The 20,027-nt window shown below is 40.4% G+C and overlaps 1 protein-coding gene across 1 annotated transcript; it reads right to left on the reverse strand.

Moving 5' to 3' along the window:
- Positions 1-1,839: 1,839 nt before the first annotated feature.
- crabp1a (cellular retinoic acid binding protein 1a) lies at positions 1,840-19,103 on the reverse strand. The gene is made up of 4 exons (XM_010735188.3): positions 18,697-19,103; positions 15,256-15,434; positions 6,731-6,844; positions 1,840-2,227 (listed from the first exon to the last, which is right to left on the reverse strand). The coding sequence occupies exons 1-4, from the start codon at positions 18,764-18,766 to the stop codon at positions 2,177-2,179; spliced, it is 414 nt and encodes a 137-aa protein (XP_010733490.1). The 5' UTR covers positions 18,767-19,103; the 3' UTR covers positions 1,840-2,176.
- Between the last annotated feature and the right edge of the window lie 924 nt (positions 19,104-20,027).

Genomic DNA, 20,027 nt, shown 5'->3' on the forward strand with positions numbered 1-20,027 from the left:
GATTTGAATTGAATTAAATTTAAAGTGTTATAATGAGCCTTTACTCATAACTTCTACAAACATATTGCAGATGGAGAAAACTGGTTTTGATTTAGACCTTTACAGTACATCATCCAATATTCCTTATAATACTCCAGGGATAATAAACCTTGTGTCATGTTTTTAACACAGCCTCAGCAATTATTCATTTAGATTGTTTAATCAAAACAATCTGCTTCCATTGTTGCTTCTCTGCCTTCCCACTCACAGGACTCCTTGTCTCTATACTGGCTACCTTGTTGGTAAAACAAGGGGCAGCACAGACCACTGGGCAATCAAGTTAGAAAGGCTAGTGAAGCAAAAGAGGTCAGATAGATGAACTGACCACAACCCTACTGTGTCTGTTCCTTCCAATAATGTCGCCTCCACATGACAGACCCTGAGGGGAAAGTCTCATAAGGACAACTTTTTTTTATTTTTCACATTTTGACTTCCAAAATCCAGAGTGCAAAAAAAACAAACGTTCCTCTGGATTCAGTTACAAAGAACGCTGTTATGTTGTCTATCACTGTCAATAGACGACTCATGTGAATGTGGAACTGTGGCATTAGTCACGCTGGAGCGTCAGGGCCCTACTTGGAAGCTTTCGACTGTATTTGCTGCAGTCTGTCTGGTCTTATCTTGCCGCGCCACTCTGTCTTTAATCTTGTTGCCTCAGAACTGCATCAGACACAAAGACGTGTCTCTCGGGAATGTCTGGGAAGAAGCAGGACAAGTGATGAATGGCAGCAGGGAGTGCTGCCAAGGCTAAAGCATGACGGGATGCGACCCAGGGCTCTTTTAAAGGGGCAGTTTGGGGTTTTTAAGGAGTGTTTCTGAGTTCAATGACTCCAAACATGCCAACACCAGTTGTTTTGTTCTAGGGTTTGTTACAGTATAGCAAGACTGATGGGAGTCAGAGTGGCTAGATGCAGTTTTCTTAGAATGAAGGTTTTTAACTTGATACAACAGATAACATGTAACTGTTTACAGTCGGATCTATAACTGACAACACTGGTTGGCGACGCCAGAATCCTGTGGAGCCAGTGTAGCAGAGCCAGCCTAAGACATTTTTGGTTGTTGACCTCCCACCCACCAGCCTGTGCCACACAAATTACCTCCACTACAGTGTGGGCACATGACACTAATTTATTTCAAAGCATGAATATATATTTGCTGATAAACCAGTGCATTTAGGAGCGGCCCTTGAGAACTTGCGACCACGTCTAGCTGTGATGTAACATGGTACTACAGTGCCCATGTTGTCACCATTAGTTGTCAGACCACGCCAGATTATTAGACTCAGCTAATCTTCAAAGTGATTTCACTTTGATTGTGATTGTGAGTGATTTCAATTTCAGAAAAACAAAAGAAAATGTATCCATGACCATGATGAAGACCATGTGATTGTCTTAAAAGCTACAGAACAGATACTAAATGGACCTGGAGCTGACATTGTTTTGTCAACTCCTGTTTCCATGGGATGTTATTTGAACGCCAATACCTGTGTGTTCATTCATTTAAAGATGCTCTGTGGCATTTTTGGTGCCCCTTAAGAGGAGCAGGTCGTGAGCACTTGGGTGATGTTCTACAAATTCTTGCCATCTGCAGAGGACGATAATGCAAATGTGTAGTGGACACAAGCCATACTATTCCACTGACAGCTAGTGGCAGCGATGAGTCTGATGTAACAATGCCAACAATGTATTCATCATGTTCGTTTAGCCTCAAGGTTTTGTGGGAAACCCTAGATATAAACATAACTACTTGCTTACATGTGAACTCTAGTAATGGATATTATTAAGAAAGAGGCTCTGATGCTGTTTGTTCCAGTTTTTTATTGTTTCCTGTCATTGAACATGAATACTTCATCAATGCACCTGATAGCTAAATCCTATGGATGGAAATCCATGGTTGCAGATAGGGACAATGAGATATCCAGCTATTGTACTGTAGACACAAAACTCACTACAAATAACTACAGGGACATTGTCACTGTTTATGGAAACTATGCAGAGACTGAAAATGATACTGAGAGATTACACAGGATGCTTTGCAAATATGTTAATGTGTTAGCATGAGCATGAGTTTTGATGAGTTTAAACGAGTTGTGGATCCAACTGGGTCTGTGCCTCGTCCTCATGAAGGTTGCCGAGCTTCATTCCCGGTAGTAAATTCGTGTGCACACTACGTCATCTGCCCCAAAAGTCTGGAGGACACAAAGAGAGAATTCTGCATTTTAGACACCTGACAGTGATCAGTCCTTACAGTTAGCTGGCAAATATGTATTTTAAAGTATTTTAAATAAGTAGAACCAGGCTCAACATTTGCTGCAATGTAACAATTGTGTTTCATCTTCCTGACTTCTGAATCAAGGTGTGGGGCCACATCAGACAATTTCTGTAATGTTCTAACAACACCGCTCACCTCATGCATTGATTGGACAGCTTTTCTCTCAAGGTGCCTTTTTTTCATTTTACACAACTACTTTTACCACTTTTTGTTCATACAACCAAATACACAATGAATACCTTCAATTAGAGACTGTCCAAGTGTGCACCCTTATCCCTAATTGTACCAGACTTTGGAGAGATTAGGGTGGCAGTGTATGTGGCCATACCTATCAGGTATTAACACTTTTGTCTTTAAACATGGCCCAGCCGACACATTGTACAAATCATATATTAGTTTCTACTCTTTTCTGTTCCCCTTAAATTGTTCCCCTTTGAAATAAAAGAACAGATATTGTAAAAAAAAAAAAAAAAAAAAAAAAAAGTGGAGTTATGACAGTATTGCCATTTTGTTTGCAGTATGAGTAAAGTAAAATTCGGGGGGTCTCAACTGAGACAATGGAAGTAGCAGTGGTGTGACAGGTTCCTTTTACTGCACCAAACAGTGGCCCATCTGATTGGGGGTTACCAAGCAACAACCTCCATGGCGAAGCCATTGTGGAAGTACCAGAAATTGCAGTTCCTCAAACATCCACTTGACTGGCTACAGAACGGGTCAGTCTCCATAAGCCCCCACCAACACTATGTTTATTGTTTTTTTTAAAGAAAGTATACAATCACAAGAACAGTAACATCACAAACATCCCTCCTCCCCCCACCCTCAACAGCACAAACATTCAAATGAAGAAAAATTAAATAAAATAAATTAAAAAAAAACAAAGAAAACAAACAACACAAAACAAACAAAACAAAATAAATAAATAGTTAGGACCCCCCCACACACACACACACACACACCCCCACCCCCCCACCCCCCTCCCCCATTCTCTCTGTCTCTCTCTCTGTCTCTTTCAGGATTATGCCTGGTCAGGCACGGTATTGGTTGAAGATGTGCTCTGTCGTCCAGCAGATTCTCATGGATCGTGGCTGCTGCTGTGGTCCTGCATGACGTCCACTACATATATTATTACTGTCATTACTGCTACCATATCTCCATTACAGTTTATAGTTAGTTAATGATTTGCTGCCACTGTGCATCTGTGTATCTCTATCTCTATCACAGGTTCCACTGCTACTGTAATCATTTTATCATTCATTGTAATTCATTGTCATTTTATCATTCATTGTAATTCATTGTCATTTTATCATTCATTGTGATTCATTGTCATTTTATCAGTCATTGTAATTGTACAATATTTTTGTGTTGATTTGTTCTGTACATGTGACATCCATTGCACGTCTGTCCGTCCTGGGAGAGGGATCCCTCCTCTGTGGCTCTTCCTGAGGTTTCTTCCACCTTTTTTCCCTGTTAAAGGTTTTTTGTGGGCAAGTTTTTCCTCACTCGAACCGAGGGTCTAAGGACAGAGGGTGTCACTCCCTGTACAGATTGTAAAGCCCTCTGAGGCAAATGTGTTTTGTGAATTTGGGTTATATAAATAAAATCTAATTTAATTTGATTTGATTTTGTTTAAATTAAGATGCTTAACAGCATGGCTGCTTTGATTGACTTGCAACAGTAGGTGCCATTACAGATGGCTGAGCATGAGATGGTTTGAGCAACCAGGCGACATTCAGCCTGCCTCAGGTCCGCTGATCTTTGGCAATTTTTAGATTAGCCTTACATTTCAAATACGTCATTGGCTGCATATAAGGTTAAAGTTCACAAAGACATGATAACTTGCTATTGCCACACACATGTGAGAGAAAAGCAGCTGTAGCAGCTGACGTACAGTCCATGCCCCAGTATTTACAGCACCCCTCTCAGAAAACAGTTCCAACATCCCTGTGCCTAAAGCTAAACCTCAGAACATCAAGGAAATTCTATTAAACAATGATGCATGTGTCACAACATGTCAAAATGATGGCCATGAATCTGGGTTATATGAAAACCGAAGAAACGGCTCAATAACTGATTTAAGCTTCTCTTGAATGCACCCACTTGAGTACAATCGTCTAATGTGCCATCATTTTCCGATTTGATTTCAGGATGATGTAGCTGGAGAAAATCCACACGACTTTGCTTTTAAAGTGTTTTCAGACTAAACCAATTAAACGGATCATGCAAATCGTATGGAAATGTGCCCCAGTTACAGTGTGAACTGCCACAGACAATAAGAGCATTGCGTTATGATCGCTAGGCCTCCTTTGAGTCTGCAGCTGAAGCTCTGCATTTGTTGGGTTTTCTCTGTGTCTGGGGGCTTTTTTAGAAACAGATATGCTTCGCATTCAGACAGCGTTGGTGATGGTTTTTCCAGTTGCTTGTCCCGAAAGAAAGAGGTTGTCTGGGTGCAAAGATGACTCATGCCTATGTTTCTCTGGAGGTTTAAAAATCTTCCAGGATTTTAGTGATGTAGTATTTATTCAATCAGCATCACACATTGAAACATTTAAAAAGATATTTATATAAGATATTATATTTCAGTGCTCTAATTGGCATGTCATTTTTATAAGCAGGTGTTCTTTAGGTATGCTGTAAAACACAGCACTATGCACTATTCTGAGCTTCAGAACAAGTCTCATAAAATGAAAGAAACTGTACAGCAACTCTCCAATGTCTGATTGGTATAACTTGCATCATTCATGCCTCACCATCAGTGGCTCATTAATCGGCTGCTTGGCTACAAGCTGATTAGCGTTGACTAGTCCAATTACATTGATGAATATTACAACCTCTGAGTGAGACTCTCAGATGGTCAATGCATTGCTGCAGTAGCTCTCCCCACTACTCCAGTGTTTATGTGTGCTTGTTAAGGAGGGTTAGTTTTACCAACAGAATCCTGCTCAGACTCTCCCAGGGGAAGAAGAGCTCTTTTCAGCTGTGTAACCATTTGCTGTGAATTCATACATGGGTTTGGAAATTCTTTTTATATAGAACTAATATGCAGCATATGCAAGCACATTAGGGTTAGGGTTACACTTTCTGTCTGCCTTTGTTTCTTTTCATCCTCCATCCTCCTATTACCATTGGAGCTGCTGTGGCACCAAAACTAGGACAGTTGTCTCAGGTGAATGATGACAAGATTTGCTTGTTAGTGTTGTCATGGCAGCAGTTCAGGCTCCATGCACTTGAATTTTGATTTGATTGAATGGTTTTCCTTTCTGTAAACTCTACACTACTTGATAGAGAAATGTGGCTCTGCCAAGCTTGTTGCAGTTGATGCTGATAGAAAAAGTCTAAAGTGGGAGTCGTCGGGCTGCACTGTAAACATGGTCTGTCAGCAGGTTGTATGATGGCGTGACAGCAGGGAAGATGGAGGTGAGAAGAGCAGCAGAGAAGCACAGAGACACTCGGCCGCGGTCACAGCTCGGCCAGATCAATCTCCATTTGTACCTGAATGCTCCAGCTCCTCCAGGGCAGCTGGGCCAAAGTGTCTCCAGTGAAGTATGTGCTGTAACACATTCTGCTTTTGTCACCCAAATCTTAGAAAAGGTTTCATATGATCTGCCTTCTTCTTAGTCTGAACAATGAAGAGCTTGTAGTGGAATATTGACATACTATTCAAGCACTAAAGACATAACTGAAGCTGCTCTTCTTTCAGGTTCTTGCTCCTGGATGGTTCTTCTAACTGCTTCTGGAAATATAAAGCTGCCCAAACATCCTGTGATAATTCCTCAACATCTAAACCTATTGTTGTTTCAGGCTTTTGCCTTTTGGACATTCATCTTAAGTACTTGAGGAACAACAAAGCAGAGTGTGGGAGTGTTGAAAGTGTTGATTCCCTGAGAATCATTCAGTCCATCAGTCTTGGACAGCTCCCCTGCACATCGTTCGAGGCGCTTTAGACCCATTGACTTCTGCCCATATTAATCTGGTTAAATACAGGGGGTATTACTGCAACGTCAGCGTAGCAGTTCCCCTTGTTCTCCTTTCACATCTCTCCGCAGGGTGGATGAAAGCTCGGCTCCTTGGGAAACAGCCTCTCTCATTTCCTTTACGGATGAATCTCCAGGGTGACTTCATACACTCCCTGCCTCGTTTCATTAACCACTTCTAAAATGGAGCACACTAGCTCCTCGAAAATTCTATCTTAATGCATCGGATGTCTTCTAAGTCTCCATGTGAACAAGACACCTAACAGACAAACCATACAGATGAGCTACCCATCAGATCCTACTCTCTCTGTACTCAGAACAGTGTTGAATTCTTTTTTGGTCTACTCTTTGTTTAGCTTCAGCATAATCTACTGAACTGTGATCTTTGTAAAGTGGGTATATTGTCTCTTTCTAAGCAGTAAGATGATGAGTCATTGCTGTGCGCTCACCAGTATGAGCTCATTGCCGTTCAGCTCTCGGGTCCAGTAGGTTTTGGGACCATCACCATCCACCAGAGTTTGCTGACAGTGGATCTTGTTCTCTGACTCCCAGGTGGCGAGGCTCTGTGGGTGAAAGGGGACAACAAGGTGGGAAAGTCAGTATGATGGTAAAACACATTAGCAAGACGTATCCTTCAAGGATAACTTGATACTAGCTCACACTCCTATTTGAGTGTCCAAAAACTTTTGTCCATATATTGTAGAACATAATTTAAAATAATGTCTGCGCTGAACTAATTCTTCCATGGCCACACCTCAATGAACAAAGCAACACGACATTATAAATCAGTGGACTGAGCCATTAGCAGACAGAGTTTAAAAAACTAAAATCCTCTTAGCACTTTGGTCAGTCAGGGTCTCCGTCTGCTAATTCACTTCAATAATATTTCAAACGACTTCAACACGATTAGTCAGACTTTGACTTCAGGACTAATTTCTTCTGAAGTAATTGGCTCAAATTGCCTATAAGAGAGATGAGAATTCATAAAAGATCAGGACCAAGGTGACCCTGTGGTACTAATTTGTGTTAATGGAGGAGTTTATCATTTTGGTCAGCTTAGGGTCCATGAACTGTGCTCGTATTTCATTAACTGTAAACTGTCAAAGCTGTTAGAGGGATACTTCGACATTTTGGGGAATATGTTTTGTAACTTTCTTAATAAGGTGTAAAATGACGGGATCATACCACTTTCATATTTGTCCATTAACTAAAAAAAAAAAAAAAAGATTGAGCCAGGAGACCACCTGTGAAGCTGTTTAACATGCTTGTTTTTTTAACCCATACAAAAAAAAAAAGTATTTAAACCAATGAATTATTGAGCATTAATAAGGTGCTGATAGGCAGATTTTATTTCCGTTGGACAGAGCCAAGCTAGCTGTTTCCAGTATTTATGCTAAGCTAGGCTAATGAGTCTTCAGCTTTGTAGTTAAAGGAGTAACACTTTAGTTTTCAAAGATAATCCAAAATCCTAAATCCATACAAAACCTGAAAATAATCAATTAATGTGCTTTAAAAAAGCACAGAAAATGTCCATAGTCCTATCTAGAGTCAGTGTTTAGTCTGTCCGTTCTGGGCCACCGTAGAAACATCATGGACAAGGTTATATAACGATTCTTATTTTCAGGCCATTATATAGTAATGAAAACAGTTATGAATATAACATTTAATTTCATGTTTAATGTCATATTGTGTAAATAGAGCCTCCTAAATCTGACACACTTTAAGTTTTGGCTTTGCGTTGCTGTCTGACTCTGATTGACTCTTTATTTTCCCACGCTACTGAATTTTGTTTCTTCCTCTTAATAAAGCCAGCTGCATTTTCCTTTTCAGCATAGCATCTTAAGCTAGTGATCCCGCTCCAAAGCCTGGAGCTGATCAAAGCTGCCAATGCTTCATCCAACTCAAGCACAACATCTATAACCAACAAAATAAAAAATCTGGACAGGCTTGTTATGAAAACCCCTGACATGCATGGCAGCATTTGTGTAGCACATGGACAATTTGTTTGACAATTTGTACAGTTTAGCATTTTATAAAGCAGCACAGCTCAGGATGAAGCAGCAGCCGCAGTTTCTCAAAGGCAAATGTTAATCACCATATCAAAGGTAAGGAAAGCCATCATGGATCCCTGCGGGCTGCCGTCCACAGACTTTGCCAAGCTGAACAACAGCAGGGTTTTTCTATGGCTTCTACAGCTCTCCCTCTGATTTTTTTTATCTAATAAAGCCGAGCCCAGAGAGTTGATTAGCTACGGCTCCATTTGAACGTAAGCATCAGTCTCAGCCTCTGACTTGGATGGATTTTCTCTCATTCTCTTTATTGCACATTAACTCTCAGACAAATTCTTTCTCTTCCAAATAACACAGGAGAGCTTCTGCACACACATTTGAGACCAAGACAAATTCATCCTGCTTTTTTCTCTTAGCTTTTTTTTTTTTTTTAACTTATCACGACATCTGCTGCCTTTGGCTTTGGTTCAGTCTCTCACAGACTTTCGTGTCTCTGTTGCTTATCAGACACAACCAGCGTGTCGAATAGTGGGAGAATCTCATTTCCTGCTTGGTTTAAAGTTTGTATGTTGGATTTTTCAATATTTCTTTCAGATCCTGAAATAACACACAAACCCCTGTCTTAGGTTCACATATCTTTCTCACATCAGTGTTTGTTCATCACTTTTCCCACCCTCAGCAACATATACCTTACCTTCAGCACAATAATGTGAAGCACAGATGCTCTTTATCAAATTAACTCAAATGACAAATACAACATCTGAGTGATGAAGACCCCCCAGTGAGAGGTGGTAGGGGATGCACAAGGCTGGGCTTGTTGCCCAAGTAACACTTTATTTTCCATGTTGGCTGAGTTGCCTCTATGGAGGAAAAATATTAATCATAATTTACTTTTGTGGCTGCATAAATATGAGTAGCATATAACTGCTTCTTTATACCAAATTAAATCATCTTATCATTCAAATATTTGTTAATTGATGCCTCTGAGGGACAGCCCAGAGCCATAATGTAGCAGGTATTGTCAATTGTCATTGGTATAACCAATGAAATGCCATGAGAAAAATCTCCTCATATGCTTCTGAACACTGCACAGCTTGTCATGTTTGCATCATGTTGCACAATATTGGCTGATATTATCCCCGTTATGAATCAGTCTTAGCTAGCTAACATTTAAGCAGCAGGTTTAGGGTTCTCTTTTTTTTTTATTACCTCAAAATGTCGTGCGCATGTCTGTGGTGATTCATGTACATCTCATTTTCATGGATGTATTATAAGAACTCAAAAATGGGGCCCATTCATCTGCATGAAGATTCTTCGTAGAGTGCATAGTCCAAAAAAGTTTTATAGCTTCTGGGTCTAAGAAAACAACGGGTCACATCACAGTTGCTGTGCTATTTCATCTTTACAGACTTTATGTTGTACCCGTTAAAATGTCTTTAATCTTGTCTTGATTTGTAATGTGATTACAAATCAACATAAGGAGCAGAACAAGAATTTTTCAGCCTTGAGAGTAATGAGACACAGATTCTGCAAATGAGGTTGCAAATCCCAAACCCAATATTTCACCCTCAGGATATATTAGAATGAGTCCAAAATTATCAGTCAACCCTCTCTCTTGTCTTTCAACAGATTTGTTCTTCACAGGCCTGTTCTGGCCTTTCAGCCTCTCCATGCTGAATGGCACACTGTTAAAAAAATCATCCTTGAGTCTCAGCCACACACAAGGACTCTATCTGTCCTTGAAATACATTTTATCTATTTACCCAAAATCTGTGCAAAGCTGCTGAGCTTCACAGATATGAATGACCTTCATCACATCACATGATCACCTGCAAAGGTTATATAGTCATTCATCTGGAAGTACATATGCAGTCTTGTCCTTGTTCTTTGTGTCAGTATATGATGAAACTTTAGTGGATGCCGCATCTTCATTTTTTTCTTTCCGGTCCCTTTTCACACAGCATCTCTGCCCCCTTTACCTCTGCATGTAGCACCATGGCAGGTGAGTGATACTCAAAGTCTGTTTCTATAGCAACCAGAAGTTAGATAATGAAGGGGAAATGAAGCACACGTGTTCAGATTAAAATATTGCTGCACCACAGATGCTGTTTTTCTTCTCAAAACTTATTCAGCATAACTCAAACTCAACATTTATGCCCATGTTTATCTTAAAGCCACCTTCTACCTTTATACATCAGATCAGATACATAATCGCCTCATTATGACTGAAGCTTGTCTGGTGTCTCAGAGACTGATGGGAAGCCTTATCACTCTCTCCTCCCGAAGTGAGAAGAGGCGGTCTGATCCCACCGACTACGCAGATTAACTGGAGCTTTTTAACCTTGTGGCTGTGTTAATCAGCCCTCTGCTCTTCGCCAGGCACAGATCAGCGTGTAATCCGTTTAACCACAGAGGCAGCTGGCCTCAGCCAACACCCACTTAGGGCCCCCCCGCCAACCACCACCTGAGAGTCCGCCAACACCCGACACTGCCCCCCTCTCCCCCCTGGCACATGTGCCAGTATCAGTGGGCGCCGCCTCCTGCAGGTTTAGCTGCACTCTTGCGTATGATTGCAACACAAGAGCACAATGTGCTTGAGAGCCACCTCCTAGATTTCTTCTTGGTAAAACACAGACTAAAAATAGAGAGCAGTCAAACATTATCAGGAGATTTTCTTCATCACTGTCCTTCATACACAACACAAAAACAGCAGCACTGTGTTCTGTAGCACAGTATTTCCGGTCATGTGCTTGCTGTGTCGAACATGTGCCCAAAGTTCAACCAGGTCGAGTGTGCTGAACCTGGTGGTCTGCACATTGTGTCTGAAAGAGCTCTTACTGTGTCTGCTCTGTACTCCAGCACATTGGATTTGAAATGAAACAATGACTGTGGGGTCCTAAGCTTCACTGAGGGTGTTTAAATCCACATCAGATGAAAAGTGTAAGGAATGTAGCTCGTTCTCGAAGTCCCATAATTTGAGGGGACAGAACAAAATCAGATAAGTTAACCTAAACTTAAAACTGGACTAATCAACAATAAACTATGTTCCAGGTGAACAGAGTTGTGTGTAGTATCCCCTGTCACACCTGAAGCATCTCAACATTTTAGCTTCTTTCAGCTCATTGTTTTGGTTTTGCTGTTTTCATTTCAAACTGTAATAACTTTATTTGATATGGCGCAGTTGTGTAAACTGTTGCTCATTCAGACATCCAGCAGTCACAGAGCAACATTTTCATTCATTTTGAGTTATTTGTCTGGCCAACTATGGGTTTGGTCTCTACAACATTTCCTCTATGGAGGCGCCCTGTTAGCTCTATTGGTAGAGTGTGTGCAGTCCTTGCTGCAGTGGCCCAGGGTTCAAATCCGACCTGTGGCCCTTTGCTGTATGTCATATCCCTGCTTTCATGTCACTTTTCTTCAGCTATCTCTGCCAAATAAAGCTTTAAACGCCCCCCAAAATGCTCCACTATGTACCAGCTAGTCACTAACTGTGTGTGTCTGTAGTTTGGTGCTGAACAGGTAGTGTACAGTGGGGCTTTAGAGCCTTTCCACTGCATTATCAGAGCAGTGAGAGTGAATGAAGCAAAGGGTACTGCAGAGCTAAACAATGAGCTCAAAAACTTGCCTTAAAGCTCCAGAAAGCTCAGACGAGCTTCATATTTAGGTGACAGATCTCTCAGAATGTTCCACATTTTTCTGCACATACTCAACGTCTGCTATCCATTGAGGCTTTTTGTAATGTAATGCTCTGCCATTCATGTACTGCAGTGATATTTGTGTTTTTTAGCTTGGTTTGGGTACTCTTTGCCTTCTGTCTGATCTTTAACACTGAAACAAATGATCAGTTGGAATCCAAAATGAGAAAAACAGTTAAAAAAAACAATCCATTGTGCTGCAGTGCAGAGACAAAGCAGAGAAAAACACATCATCCTAACATCTTCTGACTTGCACTGTACCATAAAGGCCAACAAAGTGGATGATGACAACACCACTTATCAACCTTGTAACAGAGAGGCGTCATGTGGCCAAAACTCACACCAAGGGCTGTCTAGCCCTGCCCAGCACCCAGCATGCTCCAGGGCACAGACAGAAGGAGCCACACTGTCTCCTGGGATCTGAAATAGGTCATGTCTGCTGTCCCTGACTGCAACATGTAGCTGATCTGACCGTAACATTTAGCTATTGTATGCTGTAATTTACGAGCGTTATGTGAATATGTGCAATTTTGCATGTTAATAGGTGAAACAGATGAAAGTCTTAATGAAGTCTGTGCTGCACATGCCCAGAAGGGCATTGTGGTTTCCAGAAAATACACGTCTCCAATTTCTCCAGTTTTTGGCTGACTTTTATTGACTTAATGTAGTGCATGCACGCAAAGACATATTTTTCTCTTTCCATGTGCAATATTCTCCACAAGCATGAATATCACTGCCTTCTGTTGCCCAAGAATAGCGTGAATTTCTGTTCTGCATTTGAGAATAGAACCTGAAACCATCCAGCCCTTTTGGGAGCAAAGCCTTGGAAAAACATATGGTTTATTTGTTTTGTGAAAAAAATGTGTGGTCAGTAGTCAGCACTGCAGCTAGGAGAGGTGAAGTGCCTTGCTCAAGGATACTTTAGCAGGGTGGCTGCTGAAATCTGGACCATTCAGTCAAAAGATGTGCTCAGCAGGTTTCAATGATTGTCAGAAACGCACTCACTAAACGCCTCAATTACATCCAGTATGTTCATGTAAATCACATTTGCTGATGGGCACTTCAAAAACCAAACCATACTGTACTCAGCCTGCCTCAAACCTTTCTAAAAAAATGCTTCAGTCCTCCAGCTTTAAAGAGCAAATGTTGTTCTATTGTGTATGATTTATTACACAACTTTTTTTCCTTCCCATGAAATCTGAAGCTAAACGCAGCCCCTATTATGTTCCATTTTGTCTGTAGTCTGTAAGTAGACCTTTAAAAAGCAGTAGTGTTGTAAAATATGTCTAATCCCCTCCATAAAACTCCCCAAAACTTGTTAAGTTATAATGTGACTGTCAACAACTCCTCATCCTGCATCTGTTGTGCAACTCCCCTCTGCTACACTGCAACAGCCACTGCAACCTGTTCTTTATATGCATGTGCACATACAGATGGATAAATATTCTGCAGCACTGCACTCACCTATTTCACATTTCATATCATATACACCTAACTGTATGATATGGTGGCATGGCATTTTCAGTAGATCCAGGAACACAAAGAGAAAATACATTTTCCAAAATTCTAACTATTTCATGTTATGTACTCCTCACCCCACTTCACCCCAAAATTGGGAGATGGTAAATTTCTGATTGACTCTGATTTTCTACAGCTAAAAAGACCTGACGCTTAATCCCTGACCTTGAGATTCTTATCAAATAACAGAGCAAAACTACATTCGAGTCGATCCATGACGTAAAACCACTTTAAGATGCAGTCTTATAAAAGTAACAGTAATTACTGTGTAATAATGTCCACCTAATATAACACTTTCTATAAACAGACCTACTTCTTTTGACTGTTTTATGTTTAAATTGTTGATCCATAGTTTGCATGACCAATACTCTCTCAATATGTCTCACAGTGAACTTGCCTTACTGTAATGAGGGAGCTGTAATTTAATATGTTGTCCCCTCTTCTGTACGTTTGAGATATAAGATAATACAGGATTACATGTTAATGCTGACCTCACTGAAACCAAACAAGACCCTCTTTTCTCTCCAGCTCAGACTCAGGTTGCTAAGCAGAGAGTGATAAACAGATGTCAGCCTCTCGACCATAAATGCAAGATGCTTGTTACATAAAGTGACTCATTGGCAGTGTGTCTTTGCCATGACATCTTGTTTCTAAATTCTTGGACCTCCATTCATTGTGGAGGTACAAGTACAATTGTTGAGTGAACTCAGTGACTTGTTCCAATAAACAAAACACAATACAGCAAGAACAAGTGATTCATTGGTTGTAGAATCTAGATATTTATTACACAGATGACTGATGATCATGATCATATCAGATGTTTCTAAGAAATGTGTAACTATGTAACACGACACTGCCTTTATGTTGTAGCTGAAATCTCTTTTCCTATTTTCTTTTTTTTTTATCAGAATTTGTCATGAGTTTCAAGAATCTAAAAGACCTTGATGTACCTGAAAACTAAAATCATACAGGCCCACTTTCCAAACCTGTGTAAGAGCTCTGACAGTGTATCAGGACTGTGAGAATCCCCCCTCGGGGATGGAGGAGGTTCAGAGAGAAACTCTCATCCAACCAAACTCAAGCTGCCCTTAATCCAGCTGCAAGACGTGGGGATGTTACCAATGGATGAAACTGCAAGGAGGTATTAATTTTTCAACAACAAAAGCACGCAGGTAGCTTTGAAGACCTTGAATGCACTGGAGAAGACAGAACGCATCCTAAAAATACAAATGACGTGGACAACACGGAGAACACATTCAGTCAGATATCTACAGATGTGCTGTTCCCTTTGTTATTACAAAATATGTAACCATTGACAAATGTGTGACTATTGGAAAGATAAGTATTTACTATATGTCCAAGAATATTCAATAATGTTAGATTTCATGATGTTTCTTAATTAAACATTTACAGTTAAAGTAAGTACAATACCAGTGCTGCAGAAAATATGATACTCAGAGTGATTTAAACATCTCTGTAGCTGTCCACAAACACATATCAGCTTCTTCCTATCACTTGTGAAGACATTGTGTTGATCTACATCAGTTTCTTGGAAGTCTATCTTAACTTTAACCATAATCCTAAAATAAACAGTTGAATCGTAGGATTCAGTCTTTTGTCATTAGATGGGAATTAGAAATTCTGCTTGCCTAGTGGTTAAGACAAAATGTCCCAGGTTCAGCTGTGACAGGAGAGTTTTGCATATATGAGTGCACCATATATCGAAAATCTGATTTTGCAGCACTCATTTACCTTACACTTTCGACCGTCCACTGTCTCCTCGTCGAATTCTTCACCGATGTGGAAGTTGATCTCGGTGGTGCGCACACTGGTGGATGTTTTGATATAGAACTGCTCCCCATCCTGACGGATCTCCACATGAGGGTTAGAGGCCGCTGCCACAGCCACCTTCCTCAGCATGGTGTTCACCCCTGATCAGGAACAACAACAACAACAATCAGAATTTGTAAATGAGCAACGCCAAGCAAAATGACAATAATGTGTATTACAATGTTTCCCATTTGATCAGAAATGCAGTTTCATGACTGTTCTATTTGGTTAGTTAGTATATGTGATTTTGTTTTTAATTTAGAGGCCACCCTTAAAGCAGCTTTATAGTTGTCACAGACAGAGGTCAAGAGTCATAGATTGACGACTGACCCATTAAATGAAAATCATGACAGACAGATGTAGCACAAAGGAATGAAATAGGTTCTGCAAAACTAAGACATGCAAGAGAAAATATGCTGCATTTCAGCACATCTTCCACTATGTTCTGTTGTCTTTTTTTCTTACTCACCCTCGACCCCACACAGATTTAGATCTCTACATGCCCTCGTTGCCAGCCTCTATCAGACTCTAGACCTAAAGGACAGAAGCAAGTCTCCTTGTGTTTCTGTGTGTGGTGAACGTGAACATCTCCAAGCTTAAATGACAATGAAATGTAGATGTTTCAGAGCGAAAACAAAATAAATGACAGAAATCTGTGGAACTTTGGAAGTGTGTGTGTGAGGGATTATTCGACGGTCAAGAAGTAATAAGTAAAGTCCTCAGGATATCAGGGCTGGTCGGCGCTGCTCTTCTTTTGTCTGGTGGTTGTGAGAGTGGTGATCCGGCATGTGGCACTGCCCGGACTTGTGGCAACACTTTGGCACACCCAGTTTGACACTAGAAGGCCATCTGGCTTTATGTCCTGCCAAAGTTATGGATCTTTTATTTTTTACTGACCGCTCCCAACACTGGTCATAACTAAAGATCAAGTATTTAGTTTTGCAAAGTTTTCATGGATTTCTGAAAAAGAAAAAAAAATCATCTAATTCATTTTGAGAGATTCTCCTCACCACACAACCCCTGTGGGCATAGCAACATATTAGTTTGACAGCTTACACTCAACCCCACCCAGGATCTTAAGGCTCACGCCATGTGTTTTTATAGGATTAAATATGTATGAGGATCAGTGAGCCAAGCAGCCTGTCCTTGTTGCTGAAAAATTGAGATGTTCCCAAAATCTTATTTGTTTAAATTTTGAATGTAAAAACAAATTAATAAAAACAAAATGAGCTCCAGTTTCTGGACCACCATCATTACAAGCAGCCAATAGTAAGGTTATGGTCTTATAGAAATGTGTGTCTAAGGTTTCTTATCCCAATGCTCAAATTTAACTTCAGCTGTTTTTTGGTTTTGCATTTCTTGACCTCATTAACTTGGCATTTAGGCTCAGTAATGAAACTGAACATGAAGCGCAGTATTTTTTACATTTTTTGATCAAATGCAGACACACATGCCTGCTCTCAATTAGCAAACCATGAGTCTGATCAGTTCGTACAGCTCTGTTCACAGCATGTTCCTGTGCTATCTGCACCATGGATATAACAATCCTCTCTGACTGTAGGGAGACCTCAGACTCAACAGATAATTATGAAGATGTTGATGTAAAGTGACGGCCCTGCAGCACTGGAATCCACTGTAGTTGCCGTTCATAGTGCTCCATTTGACCGAACCCTTGTGTGTTAGCGAGTGAGTGATCTGCTCCAGCAGATGTTGTTAATGTGTTCATGAACATAACGTGCTAAAAATGGAGAGTGAGTGATTTCTCTTTGGATTTACAATCTAATTGGAGAAGTGGTTTCCTTATGTACCATAAATCCAAAGAAAATATGGGCATGGCTGAACATTCTTACGGAAAAATGACTTTATGTCTTTAGGGGGATTTTAGGTGGAACTGCAGATTTTTCAACAAATGAAGTGAAAACAACTCTGTCTATACTAATCTGTATTCAGCGCTAAACCTAGTCATTCATAATCTTTAATAACAAGTCCCTAATATATACTTTTTTTTTTTTTTTTTTTTTTCTAAAACAGCTAGCTTTTTAGAAAATGCAGCTCAAACATGACTAGATAGTGAATGTTGCTGGGGGCTATTTTTAGCTGCGGATTAATACACATTTGGTATTTCCAGCAGCAGGATGGTGTATTTGGGATTGATTCACAATAAATATAATAGGAATGGCTTTAAAAATGGGAGGTAGGTTTTTACATTAGTTATCAAAAGGAGATCACATAGAGTATCCTAACTATGTAAAAATAACAAATGCCTTAAGACAGTCCTTTGTTTATGTACTGTATATGGTGTAGTCTGAAGTTATGTCAAACACTAATATTTGACCCTCTTGGTTCAGTTGTGGAGTATCTATGGAATCAAATAATATAATCATGATCCCATAGGCATCCAAGAATTCAGAGAATCTAAGCAAGCAAACTGTGGGGTGAGGGGGAGGCCCCTTTGCATTTACTGACAATGAAAATAAAGATATCCTTTCAATTGTGAAACTGTACAAAGCTGGTGTAAAGACTTTCAAAGCAAAATATGCACTCAGATACTGGTTTATGAGCACCGTTAAGTGCTGCAGCAATGCACCAACAACTAAACTGTCAATTGTTTAAGCTTTATACCGTACAAAACTCAACTTTCCCAGAAACAACAACAACAAAAAACAGGAACCATTAATGTCTAAAAAGTTCTAATTGTAATTCAGATTGGTGTCAAACAGTTCCAGGAGAGTTGCTGAAGCAGCTGACTGCACACACAGTGGGACTTCTCCCTAAAGATTTCGACATTATTCTAAAGACACACAGCCTTTTTTGCTGTGCCCCGTCTGTTTCAGCAGTCCCGGCGTGACCAAAACGCTGCCGCAAACACAATTGAGTGACCCAGTTAAACTGGTCCAAATCTAAAACCATCACAATCATCAGTTAAGACTATGATGGGTGGAAAAGAATGAAAAAGATAGGGCATGAGAGAATAGCACTGGGCTCCTGAGACCTCCCCTGGCATTGCTAATGCATGCCCTACTTAAATGCTTATCATGAATAATGCTGTGCCCCCTCCTCTATTCATGCAACAATACCCAGTCTGTTTAGGCTGGAATTCAGCATCCAGAGTTTCATATCGCCTATAAAGCTGAGGGGTTTCCCTCCAGCAGCATCTCCCTGTAGATCTTTGCAGCATTCTTTTCTCAGGGTGCTTCTCTGAACAATAAGATGTTGTTGGAGGTCAGGCATGCCATTCTCAAAAGAACAAGACGAGCCTTTTTCTATATGGACATGATGGATAGTCAACCTCATGCAGGGATGTAGCGCTGGCTATGGAGGGGGAGACAGTGGAGGGAGATAAAGAGACAAGAGAGGGCTTACCCAGGGCTTTGAGAAGTTCATCAAAATTCTCACTCTTCTTCATCTTCCAGGTGCCGGCAAAGTTAGGCATGTCTGCTGAGGCTGAGTACCAAGGGCTGCCGAAAGAACCTGTTCCACGCTCTGATGCCTCTCTTCCTCTCTTTCCTCTTTGACTCTTTCTCACCCTCCTCCTCCTTCCCTGTGCTCCTGTCTCCTCTGCTCTGGGCTCAGCCTCGCGCTCACACTGTTACACCCAAGTGTTTCTGTGGGGTCTTAGACTTTTTCTCCTCACACACTCTGGCTCCGTCTGTGCGTCTCGGTGTGTGCTGGCAGCAATATTGTGTTTAGCTCCTTTATAGCTACTGTCTTTAATGGAAGTCAGAGGAGGTCCCTCCCCCTGAAAGCTCTGTCCCATTAACACAGCAGAGCAAGACTGACGTGTCCGCTTTCTCTGGGGAGCAAAACGACTAAATTGATTCTTTTAGAGCGTATTTATAGTGCCTCAGTTTGAACACCACTTCATTATGAATACTCATTTTTAAAAACATGGCTTGCCTTTCATAACTCTTTTTTTCTCTGGTTTAAATGATGAAAAGATGGTTCAAATGCTCAACTACTATACTAAAACTGTACTTTAACAGTACTTCTGTGGGCTCTTCTGGATTTTCTAGTCCGACTCTTTCCTATTCTGTTCTGCACTGTTGACCAAATAAGCTTTATTTGAATAAATGAGCCTAAAAACTAATCCTGGACCGCAAACATAGAGCAACAACAAAGAGCTACTTCATCATCTAGATGTTTCCTTGTTGATTGCTCCCGGACATTAACAGGAAAGTGTGCATTTATTATATACACATTGTAATGTATTAATTATGTATTATTATGGAAAGTGTGGTCATGTAGTGGATTTAGCTTTTAGCTCCTAGTTTGCAGCAAATAATTGTACGTTCTAATTTAAATTTTGTTCTGCATTGTTGACTAAACAGCCACAGCCAAGTTCACAGCAAAACTTTGAACAAATTAGCCTCAAACCAGCCGTGTACCACAAACACGGATCAAAGACATGGTTTATATAACCGATGATGAATCGTCTACATGTTTTTTTGTTGATTCCCCCAAAGATTTAACCATATATTATATGTGCATTGTATTGTAGTGAATGAATTATATATTAGTCTTTATAATTCTGTAAAGGGACACCAGTTTGATCATTTAGAAAATGAGTCTGCATAGTGCTGTTAGAAGATAATTATCAGTGTTTCACCCTCAGATCACCACAGGCAAAGGCTGAATATCAATGTGTAAAGTATAAAAAGTGAAGATGAACTTTGCTGCACTGGAATCTAACAAAG

This window comes from Larimichthys crocea, chromosome XVI (genome assembly GCF_000972845.2).
Source record: "Larimichthys crocea isolate SSNF chromosome XVI, L_crocea_2.0, whole genome shotgun sequence".
Classification (NCBI taxonomy): domain Eukaryota; kingdom Metazoa; phylum Chordata; class Actinopteri; family Sciaenidae; genus Larimichthys; species Larimichthys crocea.